This window comes from Sinocyclocheilus grahami, unplaced genomic scaffold, assembly GCF_001515645.1.
Source record: "Sinocyclocheilus grahami isolate Dianchi unplaced genomic scaffold, SAMN03320097.WGS_v1.1 scaffold92.1, whole genome shotgun sequence".
In the NCBI taxonomy this organism is placed as follows: domain Eukaryota; kingdom Metazoa; phylum Chordata; class Actinopteri; order Cypriniformes; family Cyprinidae; genus Sinocyclocheilus; species Sinocyclocheilus grahami.
The window spans coordinates 358,998-384,502 of NW_015505271.1; the positions used below are offsets into that span (position 1 = coordinate 358,998).

Consider the following 25,505-nt stretch of genomic DNA (forward strand, 5'->3'; position numbering starts at 1 on the left):
TATTGGTCTAAACGGTTTGGAATTACTCAAGTGAGAAAACAGGTGAGCTTGGAGAGCATTTTGTAAGCCTTGCGTGGGCTTGGGAGTATTTGCAGAAGAGTGTCACACCTTTGCTCTAATTATTTAAGCAGATCTGTTTCTGGGTACAATAATTACACAAGGTGAAAACCACAATCCTACATAGTCTATGCATTAAATGTAAAAATACATTAAAATAGAAAACGGTTACTTTAAATTGTAATAATATTTCACAATACAACTGTTTTTATAAAAGAGTGCACCATCATGTGAATTCAGACTGTCTAAGCAGGAAGTATCAAGCAGACATCAGACCTCCAGGGAAAGCATCTTAGACAGCCAGAATGACAGTTGGACACTTCTGAGGACCTGCTGTCTACGCTGATGATGACCAGACAGACAGATGCTCACACACACACACACACACACACACTCACTCACTCACTCAGCAAGCACATTCAAGCTGTTCTGCATGAAATTGTCACTGAACGTGAAGCAAGAGGAAATCAGCACATAAGGTAGCAGTTAGCTTACCAAACTTTAATTAATTTTAATTGAATTATACATGTGTGTGTGTGTGAACAACCTTACCTTCACATAAGTCGTCTCCCTCTGACATGAGTTCATCATCAGAGCAGATGTTTAAGACATTCACCAACATCTCAGTCACTGTAACAAAAAAACAAAACATTCTTGTTAGATCTGCAATATAAGCTGACATTTTACAAGACATTGTCCATGCAGTTCTTTATCAAAGTGGTCAATTGTTCCTAGAGCTTCTTTTTAAAATACCATTCTAAGTTCTATAACAAAATATGCGTGGCTTACAGTCATGTACACTTAAATAAAAAAGATGGAAAGGCTCAGGAAGTTTCAGATGATTTTGTAAAAGGTGCCCTTGAACACACTTGCACAAATATGTCATTTCAGGTTTGAGTTTTTCTGTGTTCTTCCCACTGAGAGGACACAGTCAGCCACCAAAACACGTAATCAACAAGGTCGCTATTGCCTCTCCTCCGCATAGCCTGTCAAACACTACTAACCATCTCGGTCTCACAGTCCCTAAAAATCACAATCCTGGCTTCAGGTCTGAGTTTGGATACCTACCTTTCTCGCCCACAAAGGGCAGCGACCACGTAAACACATCCATAAAGTTGGGTAACCAGTACGGGTGAGGAGAGCAGTTGAACTGCCTAATGTTCATGACATTGTTTTCATATTTCAATACAGCCGCTGAGGAGGAAAACATGGGGAGAAGTCATGCACAATCATGAAAACCAACAGAAAACAAAGGAAAAGCAACCTGATAGGCTGCCACACAGGTTCACGAACAGTCATCTAATACTTTGACTTTCTAGATTTCTAGACACTTTAGAGTCAGTATATGGCAACAATTACCGCAGAGTTGCAGTGTATATTTTTTCTTTGCACTGCTGGCAAGTGTTACATTATCCTTCAGCGATCACAGTCCAACAATAAATATATGAAATCAGCGGTCACAGTTCAACAATAAATATATGAAATCAGAAGTTTATCATAAATTATTTACATATATAAAGAAAAACTAGTTTTTATTAGCTGAGAATAAGTTGATTGTGCATTCAATGACATCTCTCGCAATGGTTTATCAAAGGTGCTACGATTTAAGTTTCCACAGTAATAACGACATTGGGGTTTTGAGGGTCTGAGAACAGTTTGAGGTTATGAAAAGCACCTTTGGTTTAAAAAAAAAAAAGTTTGAGAACACCTCCACAAAATATATGGCCAACATACTTTAACATAAACTAACATACCTTTGTTGTTATAGACATCTAGGTAATTTGGTGCTGAGAAAATGGTAATTAATGAAGGGAAGCCTGTTGTCTGACTTTTTCTGTACATCCTGTACCTGAAACAGAAACACACACAAACCTCTTAAGTTGTAGATTAGCTCAGTGTGGCAAAAAGGCATCTAGTGTAGACTAATCCAGGAAGTGCTCTCAGTCATTGTTAGATAATGTACTCTTGTCAAATTCAGTGAATAATGGTCCAATGGTCCAATGATCCACTGTTGCAGATGGCCTATATAATTTTTTAACTGGTAGACACAAAAGGACTACATCGACATCACAAGATTAAACTAGCAAAAACTCAAATTTTCACAGAAAACACTAACTTTTTCAATCCCACGTTCATGAAACATCATAATACTTACCCTGCGTCCTGTGCTTCATGTGCTCTAATTACTGACAACAGGTTATTGTTTGTCAGAAAGTCACAGACTGCTGCATAACTGTCAAACAAGAGAAAGACAAAGTTCTGAGGGTCTCATAATGAAAGACCACAAGCAAGTTTTCAGCCCTTTAAACATCTCAACCCCTCTTGCTCATACTGAATGAAGCACGGGCCAATGGACTGGATGATTCTGAATACAGCTTTTTGGGGTTCTCTTCAAGTCCACTCGGCCTCAACACAGTGAACTCTCAAGCTAATAGCCCACCACCTGCACTTTGTTAGCATTCAGCTGGCGTGGTACAAACAAATGCCAGCTGGACAAGCAAACAGTGAATAAACGCTTATATATATAGGCCTACACCCAGAATGAAACCAGCTGGGTGACACCGATCAGGTTATTTCCAGGAGTCGGCACAAATCAGACAGAATTTCCGCACCGACTCACAGATTCCTGAATGACTCAGTTACACGTTTATGAGCAAGTACAAAGAATCTGGTCAAAGAAAAATGTTTTACAACAATATTCCAAGCAGCTTTTTCCCCCAATTCGCAACATAAGTGCTTGAGTTTTTTTTATAGTAGTAAAAAATAAATTAAAAAAGTAATTGATTACTCATGTAAACGTTACAGAACTAATAATTTAACTATTATACAGAACTATTATAGTTTCAAAATAAGCTATATTGAACCCATGCTTTTTATTTGCATAAATTACAACAATATGTATTAAAGTATCTGAAAATATCATGATTTAAAAATAAACAACAAAAAGTATAAACATAAAATAACCAAATCACCCCCAGACTGTACATAGCCATTCCATATACTTTAGTCACTTTTATGTCCTAGGGGTTGATTTGCATTACAAACTTCTATTTTGTTTTTGTTATATGAAGAAGAACTAAGCTTTTTTTTTTATTATTATTATGCCTTCAATATTTATTTTTCATACTTTTCAATTGTCTTAAGTATAGAAAAAAAGGGAATATACAAAATGTATCATGAAACAGTAATTATTATAAGTATAATTATGAAGTATATAAATCTGTAATTTTCTCAAAAATCTGAGAGATCTAACCCAATGAACAAAGCTCAGCTCCAGTACCTGTAGAAATAGGAGCATCCTCTGACTGAGTTGTGGTTAAAATGCTCTACCGTCTTCTCACTGCCATAGTCCTCTCCCGGGTCGGCCCAGATCAAATCACACATAGGCCCAAATGCCGGGGGCTCCTTAAACCTGTCTAACTGCAAAACACAGCGTACAGACAAAGAAAGAAAGAGGCATGAACACATCTTGTTTTCTTATAAAAAAGGCTGTAAGGAAAAGGACAGAACATAAACAGCTGCTTACTTTCCTAATGTCATCTAAGCAGTTGATTTCTGGTGAGAGGCCACCATGTACACAGAGGAACTGCTGGTTTAGAAGAGCTGCAAGAGGCAAGCAGTCAAAGGCCTCCATACATGCGTCATAAACCCTCTCTGAATACTTTATTTTACCTGTAAGGAAACAAAGACAGACAGACAAGTATGACTATATTAGAGTTCAGAGAACTGAAGTCAAGAAAACCCCAGAGAGACCAATTTCTCCTTCCCTCAGTGCATCGCTGAAGATCAGATATGATTCACTGAGCTGCACAGTTGCATTAATTTCATTAAATAAATAATAATAATTAGGGATGCACCGATATGAAAATTTTGGCCGATACCGATAACCGATTATTCTTTATTTTTGAAAGCCGATAACCGATATGTTGGCCGATAAATCTATATCCAAATTGTTATATACTTTTTGAGAGCCTGATTACAAAAACACCGCTTGAACTTGAAGCAATCAATAACTCAAACCTTTCAACAACATATTACATTGTCATTTATATGGGAAGCATGTCACTCATTCGGTAACATTTTTATCATAGGCTGACCTTGACATTTGAACAAACAATTGATGAAAGAAAAACAGATAAAGATCATAGGTTATTTATGATAGGTGGGACATATCTCCACCACTTTTTGCCATGGCCGATTTTGTCCCAACCACTTTATGAAATAACCTACAATAAGGAAGCGTCTAAATACATCTAATTAAAAGTGTGAATATTTGAGTTGAAAGTTCAATTCACTGGTTTTGGATTCAGTACAAAAGCAAAACGATTCAATTTGATTTCCACACACTATTCAATTCAAACAAATGTATTTTTAAATTATTTTAAGAATTCTTTAACAAAAAGTCTCTTGTGCTCACAAAGGCTATTAATTTGAAAATATAGTAAAAATACAGTAAAACAGGAACACTATGAAATATTTTTACAATTTAAAACAACGGTTTTCTATTTTAATATATTTGAAAATGTCATTTATTCCTGTGACAGCTCAATAAACATTTCTTATTTTTAAATAATGTTGAAAACAGCTGCTGCTTAATATTTTTGTGGAAACCATGATTTATTTATATTTTTTTCAGAATTCTATGATGATCATAAAGTTCAAAAGAACTGCATTTATTTGAAAAAGACATGTTTTGTAACATCATACATTTTTGATCTAATTGATCCTTGCTCAAAATAAAAATGTATTTCTTTAAAAAACATCTTACTGCCCCCAACCTCTGAACAGTACCTGGAATACAAAAAAACAAAACATTTTTTACTTTAAAACGTATTCCAGTATACTGCTTACGAAAAATTTATGTTATTGATTAATTTATCAAAGCAACTCCATGTGCTGCTGAAATGGGTGTTTAAATGAGTTTTGCACATTTCTCAATTTTATTATTTACAATTCAGTTTTGACTTGGAAATAAGCGTATATTGAAGGTGTGAACACAGACCTGATCTTTAAATCGGTACATACAATATCAAAGTCAATACAAAGTTATCATTATCAAGACAATGTTAAATTACTTGTGCATAATAATATTCCATGATGTCACAACCAGCATGTCTGCATGCAGTCACACAGTAATAACTACACCTAAAGCGACAAATCCTGCCACCCAGCAGACACAAAAGAAGCAGGGACTATTCAATAAAATCCAAATGAGCCTAATTAGTGCAATGCGAATCCTTAATTCAGCTGCTGAATAAGCTTATTAATACTTCAGTATCTGGACTGAAGTAGTCTCATTAGTCTTGTCTTCTGGTTTCCACTGAATGCAGCTGGGTTATTCAATAAACCGTATTACACATTCGCTCCTCGAACAAGGTCTCATGGAGAGCACTTGGGCTTCCACTGAACATTCAGCCATGAAACCACCTCCATCTTTGTTATGCAGAGCACAATAGCAATGCTATTATATGAGCTTAAGAGCAAACAGTGTTCATTTCAAGCACAACAGAGTAGTGCCACTGACTCATACAAAACCAAAATCAGGGATTTAATCAGACCTTCAAAAGAACCTTCATTTTTATTTCATTAGGATTTTACCAAGAAGCAAAAGTATAATACACTATAGCATAATATAATATGAACTGCTATTATATTAATATAAAACACATGGCTGGCATAACCTTGTGAAAAAAAAGCATTGAATGTGCTTCTGGTAGAGAATTTTAGAGGTATATATATATATATACACACATTTACTTGCAGATAATATATTAATGAAATCAAATTTAAATGATTGTTTTGATAATCTTAAAATATCATGTTTTAATAGTCTCATATAATTTTATAACTGTGCGCTTTGCAAAACTACATTTAAAATTTTAAAAATGTAAGTAAATATATTTTAAATGAACTTAAATATGACATCCAAGTTTAGAACAGATATTAAAGGATATTTTAGTTTGCCACAAATGCTTCAGTACATTGAACACTTAAAAAATAAAATAAAAACAGAAGCAATCATGAAATGTAATAGAAATATTAACTTAAGTCTTAGATGGGTCAAAATAAGCACTTTAATGCCCATCTAACTGCATCTAATATACTGTATATTTAAACTATAATACATTTGAATTTGATTGCAGTTATGCATGTGAAAGCATCAAAGCATTCAATTTGCACTTATAACAGGGCTCCAGACAAAAAAAATTAAAATCAATTAAGGAGCCAGATTATTTTTTAAATGCCACAGAATAAACATGTTTTATTAACTTTTTTTAACACTTTAACATTTCAGTCATACTGTCATGTGTTTATGTCTCATGTTTTCTAGTCTTTATCAGCATTTTAACTAGGGCTGTGCGATTAATCAAAATCGTCATAAAATTGCGATTTGAGCTTGCGCGATTTCTAAATTGCTTTATAGCACGATTTTCCGCACCCCGACCTCCCCGCAGTATGCTATCCGAACCAATCAGAATGCAGCGCGCCTAAATGGAGCACGAGAAAAGAACAGACCTCTATGACGGGCATACAAACGTAACGGCAGGTTCACACTCCGTCTGTGGTGCATATTTTTTCCACACCCATGTTAACAGATCAGAGTGTTCACACTGCATGTGATTGCGCTCCGGCAGTGCGCTCCAGGAGCGGTGCGTCTGCAGCAGTCATGCTGCGATCGTTTCCGCACGGAGTCTATTTCTACTGTGCTGCACACGCTGAAAGTGACAGCGCATTATTCGCAGTAAAAAATAACATGGATTGGCACAGAAATTTCTGCTTCTGCACCGCATACACATACTGTATATGCACTGCAGACGGAGTACGTGTGAACTTGGCACAACAAATCTAGTTCAACAATTGAGGCAACGCCACAAAGAGCTCTATGACCAATGCATGGCAAAAAAAATCCCTGGGCAGGTGATTTTTATTTTTTCTGCCATATGTTTATTCTAGAGACATGTTGTTACACCTTTACTTAGTGATTATTTTGCCTTATGTCTGTTCTAGAGACATGTTACAGCTTTTTGATAAAGCTCTAATTGGTTTTCTTTTGGAAATATGTGTCAAATTCACACTGAATGCATTCATGACTGTAAAGCATGTCTGTGTGTGTCAAAACCGTGATTAAAATCGAAATCGCAAAACTGATCAAAGAAATCGCGATAGGTTTTTTTTGTCCATATCGCACAGCCCTAATTTTAACCCATCTTGTAGATGTCCTGGGAACTAAGGCTCACTTAAAGTGGGAACTAAACGCCTTTTCCAACATGAGAACTATATACAATCACAAAGAATTGTTTATTATACAAAATCTGTGCCAATATCATGGACCATAACTATATCAGCATCACTTGGTGTAGATTGGGCTCCTCCTCAATGCATCCTATAAATGTTGTCATATGTCTTGCACACATCCAGTCTGTTTTTCTTTATTAGTAACATGCAATTATATAGGAGGTGTTGAATTTTATCTTTAGCTCCTTGCATTCTTTCTTATCATGTCGACAACAGGTTAATTACAAATATGAACATGCAATATAGCGCATACATTTACTCCTATTTATAGTTATATTTTTTCTAGCTGACTGATGAGCTTATGAACGCCGAATGGTTATTCTGAGGTAAATGATTGTTTGTGGCATTGTTTACAAGTTTTACTTGTTTTTTTTTTTGCAGTTTGAAACACTGAATGAGCGATTACATGAGAAATTTCAGTAAGTTGTACTGTAGGCTTACTTATAATATATCTGTTGATGTCCATTCATGTTTAGCGCTTGAACTGTGATAAAGCAATCGCTCATGCCGCATTAAGGAGCGCCAAAACAGTATGCATTGCTTGAATTTCATTATTTACTTGGCTGAATTTTAAGTCTGCTACATTACTTATTAAAAGGTAACAGAGCACAAAGCTTATTGTGATTATTGACGGCAAGTGCGCTACAAATAATATAAAGTTCACAAACACAACACAACATATAGACTAAAGATTTTGATAACAAGAAGCCATTTTAGTATCGATTATAAACGAGAACGGTTAACGATATTGCTAATATCCACACAGCTGACAGCTTTACCTGTTGTTAAAAAAAAAAAAAAATCATTTTCATATTTGATAAAAAACTGTAACATTTTCCCCAGGAGAAACCTTTTAAAAATATATTTATTAGTGTAATTTCTGAGTAAAAACAATGTCTAATATCATTTATAGCAGGACACTTTAATAAAATTTGATTTTTGTAAGTCTTCCTTTATTGTAAAACAAAGGCAATTGTTCTATTGCATGTAAAGGCAATCTGACTGTTTTCAATGCCCAATGGCAAGATTACGGCACAATCACTGTCCTTTCACTGTTTGGTGCTCAACAGATGGCCAACTGGGTGCATGAGGGACTGCAAAACTGGGAGCGATTGCTCACATGGTAATTATTCCCAATGACACATTATTCTAAACAACAGGTTTGTTTGGTTCATTTATACATCTAAAATTCATACTAAAGTATAGAATGTCCTTGGCAGCAAACAACAAAAAAAACCTTGGCAATACACTAATCGTTTGAGTGAGATGCCTGATCTTCTGTACAGTACAGAGTACACGCACACACTCTTTTCAGCCTCATTAAAATCCATTTATCTTAATCCCCCCACCCCCTTCCTTTTCATTTGCATGCAAAATCCCAGACACCACTCAATGTGGGGAGAACAGGACACCAAGGTAACCAAGGACGACAGGTGTGCATTTAAATGACATGTGAAATAATAGACACGGAGGAGGGTGCGAGCGGGGGGTGGGATGCAACAGTGCCGAGAGCTGGAACTGGAGCCTACGCAAGAGGAATTATGAGCTGAAAATTACAGGTAATAGTGGCCATGAGAAGAGGACCTGAACAAAGGCTATCATTGCTGAATAGCAGACGACACATTTTTTTCTTAAAGTTTACATGCCGCTTCAGGTTATTGCCTGGTTTAATAACATGGATGGATCAGGATGGTTAACTAGGCATCCATCAACCAATCAATTAGGTTGATTAGGTTATCTAATTGTTTTTTTGTTTTGTTTTTTGCAATGGCGTTTCAAATGGGAGGAATTCACAGAATTCTGAGACTTAGGGTGTTTTCACACCTGTAGATCGATTGCTTTGTTTTCCGAAACCGGGGGTTAAATCACTACAATGTTGTAATTTCATCTTGGTTCAGTTCGCATTCACAAGGCAATATTTACAAATGGATCAAACTTTGTTAATACAAGTCACGTGTGAGTAAACTCTACTTTAATTGGTCAGAGTGCATCGGTTTAATTTCCGGGATTCCGCTCAATGCTGTCATCCATCAGGATGGACAGACAGCAGCTTCACAAGATTATTGTGGCTTTTTTGGTAACTGCTGTTATATTGCGTCATTATTTTGAGCAGGAATCAAAACTTAGATGGGACAACATTCTTACCATGCACATATTGGGGAGAAGAGCAATTAGAATGCTATTCGGCAATGTGTTCGTCTGACCAAATTTCAATTAAACATTTCACTTCTTCCCTGCTCCAAGTTAGCCCACGGTTCATTTTGGGAGCCATTAGCAATACAATCCCTGCTGCTTCACGCAACTTTACGTAATTACCCATCATACATTGTGATACAGCCTGGTTCGTTGGTCCGTTGGATCGGATTGCTTTCACAATTATAGCGAACCGCTCCAGAGTTCACTTGCAATTGGGCCGAAAACAACTCGTTCAGGCGGTCTCGGAACGATTGTTTTGGTGCGGATCCGAGCACGATTGCGGTGTTCACATATGCCTAAACGAACCGAACCAAGGGAGAAAACGCACCAGGTTCCGAAAACAAACGCTCAGGTGTGAAAACATCCTTATTCAATAGAGCTTCAGCATCTTGACAGCGTGCTAAATGTTGCGAATTAAGACAATTTTTCAGACTTTAAACAACCTGAATTTTCTATTTTAATATATTTTAAAATTGCAATAATATTTCAAAATATTTCTGTTTTTACTGTATTTTTGATCTAATAAATGCAGCTATGGTAAGCATAAGAGACTTCTTTAAAAATTTTCCCCAGGAGAAACCTTTTAAAAATATATTTATTAGTGTAATTTCTGAGTAAAAACAATGTCTAATATCATTTATAGCAGGACACTTTAATAAAATTTGATTTTTGTAAGTCTTCCTTTATTGTAAAACAAAGGCAATTGTTCTATTGCATGTAAAGGCAATCTGACTGTTTTCAATGCCCAATGGCAAGATTACGGCACAATCACTGTCCTTTCACTGTTTGGTGCTCAACAGATGGCCAACTGGGTGCATGAGGGACTGCAAAACTGGGAGCGATTGCTCACATGGTAATTATTCCCAATGACACATTATTCTAAACAACAGGTTTGTTTGGTTCATTTATACATCTAAAATTCATACTAAAGTATAGAATGTCCTTGGCAGCAAACAACAAAAAAAACCTTGGCAATACACTAATCGTTTGAGTGAGATGCCTGATCTTCTGTACAGTACAGAGTACACGCACACACTCTTTTCAGCCTCATTAAAATCCATTTATCTTAATCCCCCCACCCGCTTCCTTTTCATTTGCATGCAAAATCCCAGACACCACTCAATGTGGGGAGAACAGGACACCAAGGTAACCAAGGACGACAGGTGTGCATTTAAATGACATGTGAAATAATAGACACGGAGGAGGGTGCGAGCGGGGGGTGGGATGCAACAGTGCCGAGAGCTGGAACTGGAGCCTACGCAAGAGGAATTATGAGCTGAAAATTACAGGTAATAGTGGCCATGAGAAGAGGACCTGAACAAAGGCTATCATTGCTGAATGGCAGACGACACATTTTTTTCTTAAAGTTTACATGCCGCTTCAGGTTATTGCCTGGTTTAATAACATGGATGGATCAGGATGGTTAACTAGGCATCCATCAACCAATCAATTAGGTTGATTAGGTTATCTAATTGTTTTTTTGTTTTGTTTTTTGCAATGGCGTTTCAAATGGGAGGAATTCACAGAATTCTGAGACTTAGGGTGTTTTCACACCTGTAGATCGATTGCTTTGTTTTCCGAAACCGGGGGTTAAATCACTACAATGTTGTAATTTCATCTTGGTTCAGTTCGCATTCACAAGGCAATATTTACAAATGGATCAAACTTTGTTAATACAAGTCACGTGTGAGTAAACTCTACTTTAATTGGTCAGAGTGCATCGGTTTAATTTCCGGGATTCCGCTCAATGCTGTCATCCATCAGGATGGACAGACAGCAGCTTCACAAGATTATTGTGGCTTTTTTGGTAACTGCTGTTATATTGCGTCATTATTTTGAGCAGGAATCAAAACTTAGATGGGACAACATTCTTACCATGCACATATTGGGGAGAAGAGCAATTAGAATGCTATTCGGCAATGTGTTCGTCTGACCAAATTTCAATTAAACATTTCACTTCTTCCCTGCTCCAAGTTAGCCCACGGTTCATTTTGGGAGCCATTAGCAATACAATCCCTGCTGCTTCACGCAACTTTACGTAATTACCCATCATACATTGTGATACAGCCTGGTTCGTTGGTCCGTTGGATCGGATTGCTTTCACAATTATAGCGAACCGCTCCAGAGTTCCCTTGCAATTGGGCCGAAAACAACTCGTTCAGGCGGTCTCGGAACGATTGTTTTGGTGCGGATCCGAGCACGATTGCGGTGTTCACATATGCCTAAACGAACCGAACCAAGGGAGAAAACGCACCAGGTTCCGAAAACAAACGCTCAGGTGTGAAAACATCCTTATTCAATAGAGCTTCAGCATCTTGACAGCGTGCTAAATGTTGCGAATTAAGACAATTTTTCAGACTTTAAACAACCTGAATTTTCTATTTTAATATATTTTAAAATTGCAATAATATTTCAAAATATTTCTGTTTTTACTGTATTTTTGATCTAATAAATGCAGCTATGGTAAGCATAAGAGACTTCTTTAAAAAAAAATTTTTTTTTTTTTTTTTAAATCTTATCGACCCAAATTTTGAATGTTACCACACACACACACACATACAGGTGCATCTCAATCAATTAGAATGTCGTGGAAAAGTTCATTTATTTCAGTAATTCAACTCAAATTGTGAAACTCGTGTATTAAATAAATTCAACAAATTTTTTTTTTTTTTTAATCTTATCGACCCAAATTTTGAATGTTACTACACACACACACATACAGGTGCATCTCAATAAATTAGAATGTCGTGGAAAAGTTCATTTATTTCAGTAATTCATAGAGTGTTCCACGCTTTAATGCTCTATGACTCATCTCTTATGAAAGGGTACAGTGTCTGGCAGGTTATCAAATAGCTCCACTCAGACAACTCCTTCAGTGACACATCCAAATGAGACAGACTGAGAAAGAGAGGTCATTTAACCTTACAGCATAACAAGGTCTTTGATACCCTTGTTCTCCATTCTTAAGCATCCACAGCTCCTGCAATTTAATGTTTTCTCTTTTAAGAGTGACATTTAGTGAACTTGCACAGCCTACGCAAACCAAAACCAATCAATCACACGAAAAGTAGAGGCTTGAGTAAACTGGGAGATTCAAAATGGACCGTTTTTGCTTAGTTAATTAGTATATTATTTTATTATTATTATTATTATACAACAACAATATCATATGCACACATATAAAGATAAATCCCCAGCTGCCACACTCCTTCACTTCAACTCAGTAGGGCTGGGAAATGATTTGTTGATCAAGAGGCATTAGGAATCAAGAATGGATTGCAAACTCAGAATCTCAGAATTCTAAGGCTAATAGTGATGGGAAGTCTATCTGCAAAACAGTTATTTCAGACTGTTTGTTTAAATTAATTGGTAAAATATATACATATATAGTAGCCATTCTTTTGTGTTATCGTGTCTACAACTCACTGTGATGGTATGTCACACTGAAACATTCAATATTGCTGATTATAACCTTTTATTCACTTAAGTTAGAGAGGTTTATTGTCTTCATTTCATTCTGTGATCCTGCATGTTGAATAGCATACGACAGATTTAAATTAGCCTACACAGGGTTTCTGCAGGAATTTAAAGCTCAAACTTAAGACTTTTTAAGACCTTTTTTAAGACCTGCACAAATAAAATGAATATAATAGCAGGGGATAAACAGGGAAGGGCATTATCTATGGTAACATTAAACTGTAAAATGATTGTAAAAAGCATGATTTACAGTTCAAATACAGGTTTTCACAAAAACAAAACGTTTAATGATAATGACCTTCACATCTCAGCCTTTAAACCATTTTTAAGAAAATGGAATGGGGGGGGAAAAAACTATTGTTACTATAGTTAATTCATGATAAGGCTGGCTCGTTTTTGCATTCGAATGTGGATTTTTATTTTAAATTTGACAAATATTCTAAAAAATTTTAACAGCCCTAGTAGCCACAAATTAACCATGGTTTTGCTAAACTAACCAGGGCTGGAAATGGGTGTAATGCGGGGGACGGAGTCTGGGGAGTGAATTTCGAGGGGGGGGAACGTTCCAGCTCCAACCATTTAGATTTTTTGGGAAATTAAAGGGATTTCTATGTTATATTCATTCAATAGCTTACGCACATAAACGTAGCACAATATATAATAATAATCATTTTTTAATGAATCTTTTTGAACAGTCACTTGCTTCGTTCCTGAATGAATCAGCTGTTTGAACAAATCAACTGAATGAATGATTCAGTGACACAGACAGTGACTTGCCGCCACCTATTTAAATAATTTAATCTCTATATTCATAACTTTATTTAAAACATAGGTCTTCAACCCTGTTCCTGGGGACCCACTGTCCTGCAAAGTTTATTTCCAACCTGCTTCAGCACACCTGGCCTGCGACTTTTCAAGTGATCTTGAAGACCTTGATTACCTGATTCAGGTGTGTTTGATTAGGGTTGGAGCTGAACTCTGTAGGACAGTGGGTCCCCAGGAGCAGGGTTGAAGACCTATGATTTAAAACATTCATCACACAAAATTGTTATTATGAATTTAAACGCTTTCATGCCACCTCTGAGCCTCATTAAACAGTCTGTAAATATACCTAAATAACACTTTTGTGTTCTTCTGTGCCACCTCTGTAGTGCAAAGATACATTTTTTTGATATTGATTTAATTTGATTGGTAATAATAAAAAAACACTTAAGTTTATAAATATAACTACACAGGGTGCCTTTGATCTTGATACCTAAAAAAGCATATGGTTTAGAGCAAACATGAAATAAGTTTAATGTTATAGATTATAAAAGTTTTTATAATAATAACAAATAAATAAATCATTTTATATAATAAATAAATCTGAAAGTACGTCTAAAAGTTACCCCAACCAAAGACTATATAATACCCAAGACATGTCACTCGTATTGTTTTGAATGGGGAAAAATGCAACGCTCAATATGGCCGCTCTAGCAAACGAAGCCCCGCCTTCTGAGCAAAAGAGCCAATCACTAATCGGTAAAGCCAGCACATCACTGCAGCTGCCGTTAGAAGTCCCGGTTGCTATAGAAACAGTCAGTGTTCTGAGACGTGCATGGTTATACAAATGGTAGTCAATATGCTAAAAAAAAAACAAAAAAAACATGGTTACTACACTTTTACTTTTACAAACCATGGTTAATTTTCATAAGGGAAAACTATCAATTATTAATGTAAACAACTATTATCAATCAACTATTAATTAAATATATTTTATTTAGCTTTCTTAATTGTTTACATTTTTATATTGCATTATCTTCTTGTTAATCCACCAGTTCACATTTACAACTATGCGTGTTTGCAGCGTAAAAACATGGGTTGATTTTCACACTGTATGTTCAAAAACAGCAACCAGTCCAGCAGGAGGCGCTTTTGAAGCGGCAGAAATACTGCGGTTTCCCCGGTAACGGCAGTAAACAAAGCAGCCAGCAGCTAACTGAAATGTGCAGCGCTCATATTTTTTTAGATATTGATTTAATTTGATTGGTATTAATAAAAAAAAACTTAAGTTTATAAATATAACTACACAGGGTGCCTTTGATCTTGATACCTAAAAAAGCATATGGTTTAGAGCAAACATGAAATAAGTTTAATGTTATAGATTATAAAAGTTTTTATAATAATAACAAATAAATAAATCATTTTATATAATAAATAAATCTGAAAGTACGTCTAAAAGTTACCCCAACCAAAGACTATATAATACCCAAGACATGTCACTCGTATTGTTTTGAATGGGGAAAAATGCAACGCTCAATATGGCCGCTCTAGCAAACGAAGCCCCGCCTTCTGAGCAAAAGAGCCAATCACTAATCGGTAAAGCCAGCACATCACTGCAGCTGCCGTTAGAAGTCCCGGTTGCTATAGAAACAGTCAGCGGTCTGAGACGTGCATGGTTATACAAATGGTAGTCAATATGCTAAAAAAAAAACAAAAAAAACATGGTTACTACACTTTTACTTTTACAAACCATGGTTAATTTTCATAAGGGAAAACTATCAATTATTAATGTAAACAACTATTATCAATCAACTATTAATTAAATATATTTTATTTAGCTTTCTTAATTGTTTACATTTTTATATTGCATTATCTTCTTGTTAATCCACCAGTTCACATTTACAACTATGCGTGTTTGCAGCGTAAAAACATGGGTTGATTTTCACACTGTATGTTCAAAAACAGCAACCCGTCCAGCAGGAGGCGCTTTTGAAGCGGCAGAAATACTGCGGTTTCCCCGGTAACGGCAGTAAACAAAGCAGCGCAGCAGCTGACTTTGAAACGTGCAGCGCTCATGTTTATTTAATAAATTCATAGCTTTCTGAAATTTAATCGTCACATTAGGCCATATCACAATTCTTGTCTTTCTTGTCCCCAAATTTAAGACCCCTTGAAATCATAATTAAGACTTTTTATGGCCTTAAATTTGATACAACTAAATTTAAGACTTTTTAAGCACCTGCGGAAACCCTGCTACCTCTCAGACAAGTTTCCTACATTAAATTTTTGTACATAAAACACACAATACGGATATTGATGCACAAACATGAATTTGTTCTAGATATCTAAAGTATATAAAAAGAATAAACCAGTCTGACAATCTCCATAATTTAGCTTAAATTGTGAAACTGACAGGCTCTGCTGTTCACAAGGGAACATTTTAAGCTCTGGACTACATGACGACATAATAGGTGCTTATAATAAACACTGAATAATACTAAGGAAGTTTAAAAGCAAGTAAGCCTTCATATCATGTAGCCACAGCGTGATTAATTAATTAACATGTTTCTCCACTCTTTAAAAATAGAAAAAGAATCGAAAACACCACCAAAGAACTGACTCCAGTGTTGATGCTAGAAATAAGGAATCAAGAAGTCGATTCTAAAAAATTTGGAATCGAACAGCCCTACTACAACTCAGCTCTTTTTTCCTTGATCTGCTCAATGTTACATAGGCATGCTAATTCAACGTTAAGGCAAAGCAAATCCGAATACCTCATCCTTTCAGACCAGCCACTGTAACTATGTAAAAGATGACAGTTTCCCCAAATTCTGGAAACTACATGACTAAATGCAATTGTTGACCAACAAATCTTTATTGGCGATTATGGCATAATCTGCTTTACCTCTCTTTTGTGCTTATGTGTGGCAGTTGATGCACTGTTGGTAATGTGGCAGTGTAGCCAGTGATAATGCCTTAACAGATGGTTCAGAGAAGATGTCAGATTCTCAGCCAAGTAAGAATGAATCCAGCCTTGCATGCAAATACATATCCCCACTGGAACAATCACAAATCCCTAAATACTAATCTACTCTATAATAATAGAGTATCAGGAAAAACACTGGTGTTAGGGTAAAGATATGGTTAGGGTAAACTGCATAGACAGAACAAGACAGGCAGAATAAGACTCTTACTTAATGGCCCAGATGGAACCTGCACTGACACACTAGCTTTCAAAAGTTTGAGGTCAGTAAGATTTTTTTCTTTTTTAAAAGAAATTAATACTTTTATTCAGCACATTAAATCAAAAGTGATAATAAATACATTTATTTATGAAGGTTACAAAGGATTTTTATTTTAAATAAATGCTGCTCATTTCAAGCAATCGTGACAAAAACTTAGCACAGTTTCAACCAAAATATTAAAGGTGCATTAAGCGATTTTTGAAAAACCTCGGACCAAGCCCCAAAACAAACTCGCAGCCAATCAGCAGTAAGGGGCGTGTCTAGTGATGATGAGGAGAAGAGAGCGCTCAGTGAGTGCACAGGACGGATATTAGCAGATTGCCTATAGATAGCGAGAGATGGCAGATAAAAACAGAGAAAAATTTCAGAGGAACAAAACATTCAAAAGAAGGGTTATGATCAGGCAAGAGGTAGGACCCACGTAAATACTGGAGCAGCTTCCAGCCATTGAAAGAACTCAAGGAGCGGGAAGGCCTGGAATCGGACGCAGAGGTTGCTTTGTTTCTTCTTGATAGGCGAGTTATGTTGATTTTGATTTTTCACACAACTATTCTGTGTTGGCATTTGCTTGAATATGCTTGGATGGCAGTCATAGCAGATTCTGCCATCGTCGCTGCCATTGTGAATGTATGTGTGGGGCGGAGTTATCAAAATAGGGGCGAGGTCCTGTTGGGGTATGGGCGTGTTTGTTTTGGTGCTTTCAAATATCAACATCCTTTGGCAAAAATTGCTTAGTGCACCTTTAAGCAGCACGACTGTTGTCAACTTTGATAATAATAAGAAAAGTTTCTTGAGCACCCAATCGAATTTTACTGTATTTTTGATCAAATAAATGCAGCCTTGGTGAGCATAAGAGATTTATTTTAAAATCATTCAAAAAAGCTTTTGAATGGCAGTATATTGGCGAGAAATCAAAAACAATGTGTTAAAGCTACTTTGAGTGTACTACACACTTATTAGTGGCTAAATACATAAACATGTTAGCCTAAATATTGAAAAATAAATAAATAAATGCACAAATGACTGTGGAAATGTAGAAATCTTTGAATAACAGGGTTTCAGTGTCCAGTGGGAATCTGTGAACCTGATTTCTGCAGGTGCAGATTCTATGTGGGCCTCTTGTTGTAGATTATTTCAGTCGAAGAATACGCATTCACCTCAATACTGAAGTATCCTCTGTCCACATAATCGCCCAGGAAGAGATAGCGCGTGTTGTCGGGGGAACCACCAACTTCAAAGAGCTTCATGAGGTCGAAGAACTGTCCGTGAACGTCACCACATACTACAGGTAAAAAGGAAGCACAACAAAAGCTTAACATGATGCATCACTTTCAGTGAATGGTACTTAATGCCTGCCTCATACTGAAATCAATGGCAATTGTAAGCAAAGTGAAACGGTAAAAGGTTTTTTGTATCACATCACATTTAACACAAATGCCATAGAGATAATGGACTGGACGGCGACCAAACACTTCACATAAATCCATCCTACCTGCATCATCTAGCCAGCAACGGTCACATGTACAAGACTGCACTGTCACTTAGCAACAACGACACTATATCTGAAAATACAGAGGCTGGATCCATTTATAAAACAGGCTGTATCTAGAACCAGAGGGGTTTGTGACATCTATTAATTCGTGTTTCAAAGGCAGCAATATCTATAGAGGACAGATGAGCTCTAATTCATCTGCATCATAAAATACTGTGGCATGACGCACACAACAGCTCGAAGAATTAAACCTTGAAGCACAACATCTTCATCAAATAATTGAGTAAGTTTAACAGGCTCTCTGTTTGTCACTGATAAGGCCCAGCTGAATTTAAGATTACCCAGATGCGATGCAGATTCTTGTGTATAATCTGTAAATTCCCATTATACGATTTCCTGTCACTCTCTTCTATCTATCTGTCAAATAAAAGAAGCAAAAGCCCATAACTAATTTACTATTATGCAATTTCTCATAAACCAGTGTGATTAGAGATGGGTCAAAATGGTTGACTAATTTTCCAACATCTAAATAAGCAATTATTGAGGTCGACTGGTTTATATAACCTAGACATAACTTTTTTTAAATATATTTTAGCATCTTTAATTAGTGTGCTCGTAAAATCAATGTGCACAGTAAAACCTGCTTTAAAAAGTTTACATTCATCATGAATTTAAAATTATTACTACTATAATTATCGACAAGTGAATTTAGGCAATACAAATTTACAGTATGAAGAGAATGAAAAGTATATGTAGTATGAAAAAACTAGTGCTGTCGAATCGATTAATCGCGATTAATCACATCCAAAATAAAAGTTTGTGTTTACATAATATATGTGTGTCATCTTCATCAAATAATTGAGTAAGTTTAACAGGCTCTCTGTTTGTCACTGATAAGGCCCAGCTGAATTTAAGATTACCCAGATGCGATGCAGATTCTTGTGTATAATCTGTAAATTCCCATTATACGATTTCCTGTCACTCTCTTCTATCTATCTGTCAAATAAAAGAAGCAAAAGCCCATAACTAATTTACTATTATGCAATTTCTCATAAACCAGTGTGATTAGAGATGGGTCAAAATGGTTGACTAATTTTCCAACATCTAAATAAGCAATTATTGAGGTCGACTGGTTTATATAACCTAGACATAACTTTTTTTAAATATATTTTAGCATCTTTAATTAGTGTGCTCGTAAAATCAATGTGCACAGTAAAACCTGCTTTAAAAAGTTTACATTCATCATGAATTTAAAATTATTACTACTATAATTATCGACAAGTGAATTTAGGCAATACAAATTTACAGTATGAAGAGAATGAAAAGTATATGTAGTATGAAAAAACTAGTGCTGTCGAATCGATTAATCGCGATTAATCACATCCAAAATAAAAGTTTGTGTTTACATAATATATGTGTGTGTACAGTGTATATTTAAATACACACACATACATGTATATATTTAAGAAATATTAAATGTATACATATTTATATTATACATAATATAAATGTATATTATACATACAGTAATATAATATTTATATTATACATCATATAAATTCAATAGATTTATATTATACATAAATATAATATATATTACATATATTTCTTAAATATGTATGTGTATACATATAAATATACACAGTACACACACATATATTATGTAAATACAAACTTTTATTTCGGATGCGATTAATCGATTTGACAGCACTCAAAATTGGCTAAAATACTTTAAGTAAGCTTTAGATGACAACAAAGGTTTAGGGGAAATGAGCATGCACAATTAAATATCCAATATTGCCCGACTGATAGAAAATCAATCGATCAATTAAAAATCAATTTAAAAGCTGCAACCCTAAAATCACGCATCCCTAATTTTTTTAATAGTAAATTTGAATGTAGACAGGAAAGTGGCTTAATTCAATCAGGGTCAGGTGCACTCAAAACCAGACATAATATGAAAGTCTTCCTTTAGAGCAAATTAGCTGACTTGCCATTCAGGCAACACTCCATTTAGTTGATTGGTTTTTGCACATCCCTCCTAGTGTCCACTGAAGCATCACTGAACACATTCCGCTGCAGGATCTGTGACTGTTTCCTGTGTTGCGCTCCACTGATCTGCAGACAGCATCTCCAAATGAGTTTGCCGCAGCTGATTCTCCAGTGACAGTTTGTAACACTAAATCAGGTAATCTCTACAAAGAACTCAACAGCAATGCCAATATGGTGTGCCTGATGAAAACGGTTTTCACAGATGGAGTATGGGCCTACTTGAAAGGTTACTTATCAACCAAACCAATCGTTTTATGACTTATTATTTTATTGTTGGCTGAAGATACACACACTGATGCCAATGAAGTGTAATAATGAATATCTGAAATGTTGCATGAAGTTTCCATGAGGGAAAAAACACCTTTTTTGGAGCATTTTTTCTTAGGAACTAGATTCAGCCACAGCAGAACAAAACCACAAGTCAGAACAAAGTGCGTTTTAATCAAGACAGATGGTCATCTCCCTCAAGCCCTACTAAAGATGCTCTTGCTTTCTTACCAGTGATTGGAGCCTCCACCTCTAGCATGCACTTCTCCTGCCTTAGGATGTTGGCACCCTCGTTTATGATGCGCAGCGCAACGTCTTCCTCCACACGTCCCTCTTTGATCAAATGGTTCTTCAGTATCTCAGCATTGGGCTTACCATCCACATATAGGTCCTTCACTGTCAGTCGCTGGTGAGGGGGCAGTGGCACTGCTGTAGGTACAACAAGAGCAAAATATCAGTTGATAATGTGCTCAACTTTTACAACATTAGCAAGGCAGCTGCAAGTATGGAAACCAAGCTTCAGTCATAGAAAAGAGGAGGTACAAAGTATGCCCACTACAAGTGATAAAGAGCCAATATAAAAGAGTTGAGGAATAAAAGGTCATTTAATTATTCAAACATAATGTTAATAAATCACTTTTTAAATGGTTAATAGACATACAATACATTTCAAAAGTTTGGGGTCAGTAAGATTTTTTAAATGTTTTTGAAAGTCTCTTATGCTCACCAAGGGTGAATTTATTTGATAACAAATACAGTAAAACGGTAATGAAATTATTACGATTTAAAATAACTGTTTTCCATTTTAAAGGGGTTCTATTATGTTTTTTCACTTTTTGTAGTTTAGTCAGTGTGTAGTGTGCATGTTTGGGCATAAAAAAGATCTACCAAGTTACAAATCTCAAAGTCCACTCCAAAGAGAGATATTTCGTTTTTAAAAAATCCCTTTTCAAGAACTACAACGAACGGCTCATTTGGACTACAGCGTTGTTTTCCGGGTTTTGTGATGTCAAGAATATCATTAAAATAATTCCCGCCTACGGGAACAAGACGACGACGACAACGAAGAAGTGCTGCTGAAGCATCAAGTTTTCACAAGTTATTACACATGCACCTGAATAATTTTGTATGTAAATATGTTACAATTATGAAAAAGTTGTTTTTTATAAGTTGCTGACAGTACAATACTGGACAATGATGTAATCTGCAGAATTTACACTTCAATTATGAGACTATGGTATAAATAAATTAAACTGTATAACAGTTTCACTGCAATGTTATAATGTTAGAATTAAAGAAAAATAAACATAATACATATTACCGTTGCACTTATCTGTACATAGTAAATGCAGTTATTTTTAAGCGGTTGTTGACATCCTATCTAAAACGTGATTTAGCCACAAAAAAAAAACAATAACGTTGCCACTCTAATGTCTTGCAATATCCGTGCATGCAAAGGTTCTGCACGATCCTCTTGTTCAATATTCTCTGAGTCTGAATCCGGCTCAAATTGATATGGCAATATTGACGCCATCCTTAACTAAACCGGAACAGATGGAACTTGCTGCTTTGGCAAGGGGGCGTGGCAGTACTGAAACACCGTCTAAGCTGTTCGCCGATCACAACGCACTGGGACAGCTAACCAATCACAACACATTTCGTTTTTCGGAAGGCAGGCCTTCATCAAAGCCGGAACTAATCGAGCCGTTTGTGCCAGGCTGGGGAGAAAGTTATATTAATAATGTAAATTATGTGAAAAAGAATGCGTTTTTTGAAACAAGAAGCATGAGAGCATGTTCTAGTACACCCCTAAAACAAAATCAAGACTTTGTAAAAGAGCATAATATGTAATTTATTCTGTGATATCAAAGTAAAATTTTCAGCAGCCATTACTCCAGGCTTCAGAGTCACATGATCCTTAAGAAATCATTCTAATATATTGTCTTGGTGCTCAAGAAACTTATCAATTTTGAAAACAGTTGCTTGATATTTTTGTTGAAACCTTGATATATTTCTTCAGGCTACTTTGATGAATAGAAACAGCATTTAATTTGAAATAAAAACATTAAAAATGTTGTAACAGTCACTTATGATCAACTTTATGCATTAACTTCCTTCCATTACTGTTTTTTTCTATCCATTAATTCATCACATTTGGATGTACATCACAATACAAAAAAAGATCTGCCGTTTCACAGCGAATAACTGCATTTTAAAACAAAGTATTAAATGTTTATTAATTTATCAAAAAATATTGATTTATATTACAAGTAGTAACTTTACCAGTTAGACAAAATGGTATATTATTAGCCATTTATAAGTTATTGGTCATAACAAGAAAGTAATAATCAGTTCTTCCCTAAAACCACTGCACACGTTTGTTGATGAAAACATTTTCACATCGCTTAGTGACTCTTGCTCCAAAGGATGCATCTTTAAAGAAGAAAAAAAAAAAGGTTGTAGACAGTGTATTTACAGATCTGCTCTTTATTAGTTTGAGCTGTTCTCTGGAGCATCATGACATTTGCTGCTGCTGGGGCTAATAAGAAAAGTTATGGTATCATGAGGATTCTATTGATTCAGCTCTCAGATTTAACCTTCACAGACGTGAAAGGATCCTGAGATGTCACGCAGTAATCCCTCACCTGCGCTGAACGTCCAGGTAATCTAACTCCACTAAATCCCTCAGAAAAGTGCAGAAGTTGCCATAGAGAAGGGCTGCGGCTCAAGACAAAATGAGAATTTTGGATGATTCATGGTTCCTTAGAAGCTTAAGATGATGTAAACAGATGTTTTTAAAGATAAAAAACATAGATTTATCAAGAGCTGCTAATATCGGTCTTTTCTGTCGCTGTACCCTCTGAAGAGTTCATTATTGAATGAAGTGAGGAGCGTGTTGAAGTTCTCAAACACCATGAAGAAAACAGGAAGCTGTGTAAACAGCCAGGGCCACTGGCACAGTCTTTTCCCCCAAGTCTATCACAAAAGCTACGGTTGATGCTGCTGCTTCCACCGCGACCTCATTTGCATGCAACTGCCATAGTGTATTTTGGCTGCTCAGCCTCCGGCTCCGAATGTCTGCTTGATCGATAGCCAGTGAGAGCCCATATGTTTCAAAGGAAGTCAGACTTGAGCGTAATTTTATGGAAAGTGTGTTTTAAAACTGTGGTGTGATTGGTGATGCTGAAGGACATGTAACTAAAGACATCTGCAAAGCATTCAGAGGGAACAAGTAGCTGTCTGGCGGAACCGCAAGGTGCACCGAGTCAGACTTTGCCAATGCTCCCGTTAATCTGGCGGTTCTATTAAACGTGCCCAGAATGCCAGAGCAAATGATGTCTGAGCCCTCAACCATTAGGGATTCAAATCAAGCCACTCGATCCCACAACCAATCAGCAGCGTATCTGTACGAGGACACTGAAATGTCTCATTAAAACAGATTTCAAACTTTTCCTGTTCACAGAGAAAAATTCCCAGCAGTCCAAAACTTGGCAAATGCCAAAATTTATGAAGGATCTCTTCATATGGCCAAAGTTCAGCCTCTTTGATTTCTATTATGTGGCCACCAAGCGGCAACCTTCCGGTCTCTCTTGAAACCAACAAGGAAGTGACTAAAACTGCAATTCATCGACTGGCCGCTAGAGACCAGCTTCAAAAGGGAGTCAATCCCATAGAACCCCCATGTTAAAATGCCCAACTTTACAGCAGAAAAAAATATGTTTACAGCCTGGTACAAAAAGTGGTTTTGGTCTATATAGTTAATTTTGCCCTTCATGACAACTGTGAGGGTGTGAGTTTTTATTTTACTAAGCATTAAATGATGTGTAATTAAGGGCGTGGCCACTTGAGTGACAGGTGGATTGCTGCTGATGTAACCACCGTCGAGCTAGGCGGGCGAGGTTTTAGCAACCAGCTCCACCCACTTCCCGCCTCTTTGCCCATTTTCGATTACCCGAGAGTGACGCGCTGCCAAGATGGCGACGGCCGGTTACGCCCACTTTGGGCTTCAAAAATGCTCTTCAGAAACCTACGGGTGACATCACGGACCATAGGCATGTGTCAATATTTATTAAAAAAAATTAATCCGTAACCATGGAAACAATGCAGGCTGCACAACATATTTCTAACACCTGAAGCAAAATAGCTACTACTGAAACAGAGGTTTTCAAAATTTTTAATTGTGAAGGATCCATTTACTAATATATACTATAAAGGCGGCTGTATATTTTCATTTACAAAGACTGACAGAGTGAGGGAAAATATGACTAATTATATAATAAACAAAAACACAAAAAACCGGACATAACTTTCTACCGACTGTTAATGTTAGATATGTGACTATAAATACTGTTTAAAAGTTTATACATATAGCAAAAACAGTATTATTGGGAAATATTATTACACTGTAAAATTATGTTTCAATTTTAATATTCTTTAAAACTTTAATTTATTCCTGTAATGGCAAAGCTCAATTTTCAGCAGCCATTACTCGTCTTCAGTTCAGTGTCACATTATCCTTCAGAAACCATTCTAATATTCTGATCTGGTGCTCAACATGTCTTCTTATTATCAATGCTGAAAACAGTTGTGTTGCCTAATATTTTTGCAGAAACTGTGATCAAGAAACAAGAACAAGAAAGTAATAATCAACTTATTGGTTT

At 36.1% G+C, this 25,505-nt stretch overlaps 1 protein-coding gene across 1 annotated transcript; it reads right to left on the reverse strand.

The window, feature by feature from the left end:
- Positions 1-552: 552 nt before the first annotated feature.
- LOC107587417 (serine/threonine-protein phosphatase 2B catalytic subunit gamma isoform-like) lies at positions 553-24,786 on the reverse strand. The gene is made up of 9 exons (XM_016275217.1): positions 24,768-24,786; positions 21,076-21,273; positions 18,191-18,315; positions 3,584-3,763; positions 3,338-3,477; positions 2,213-2,290; positions 1,812-1,906; positions 1,126-1,251; positions 553-687 (listed from the first exon to the last, which is right to left on the reverse strand). Exons 1-9 carry the CDS (start codon positions 24,784-24,786, stop codon positions 578-580), a joined length of 1,071 nt encoding a protein of 356 aa, XP_016130703.1. The 3' UTR covers positions 553-577.
- Positions 24,787-25,505: the final 719 nt, after the last annotated feature.

Coding starts and splice junctions, on each gene's coding strand:
- LOC107587417 (XM_016275217.1), bottom strand. Junction 3,478..3,583: donor GCTTAGATGACATTAGGAAA/GTAAGCAGCTGT, acceptor TGTGTTTTGCAG/TTAGACAGGTTTAAGGAGCC. Junction 1,907..2,212: donor CATGAAGCACAGGACGCAGG/GTAAGTATTATG, acceptor TTTCTGTTTCAG/GTACAGGATGTACAGAAAAA.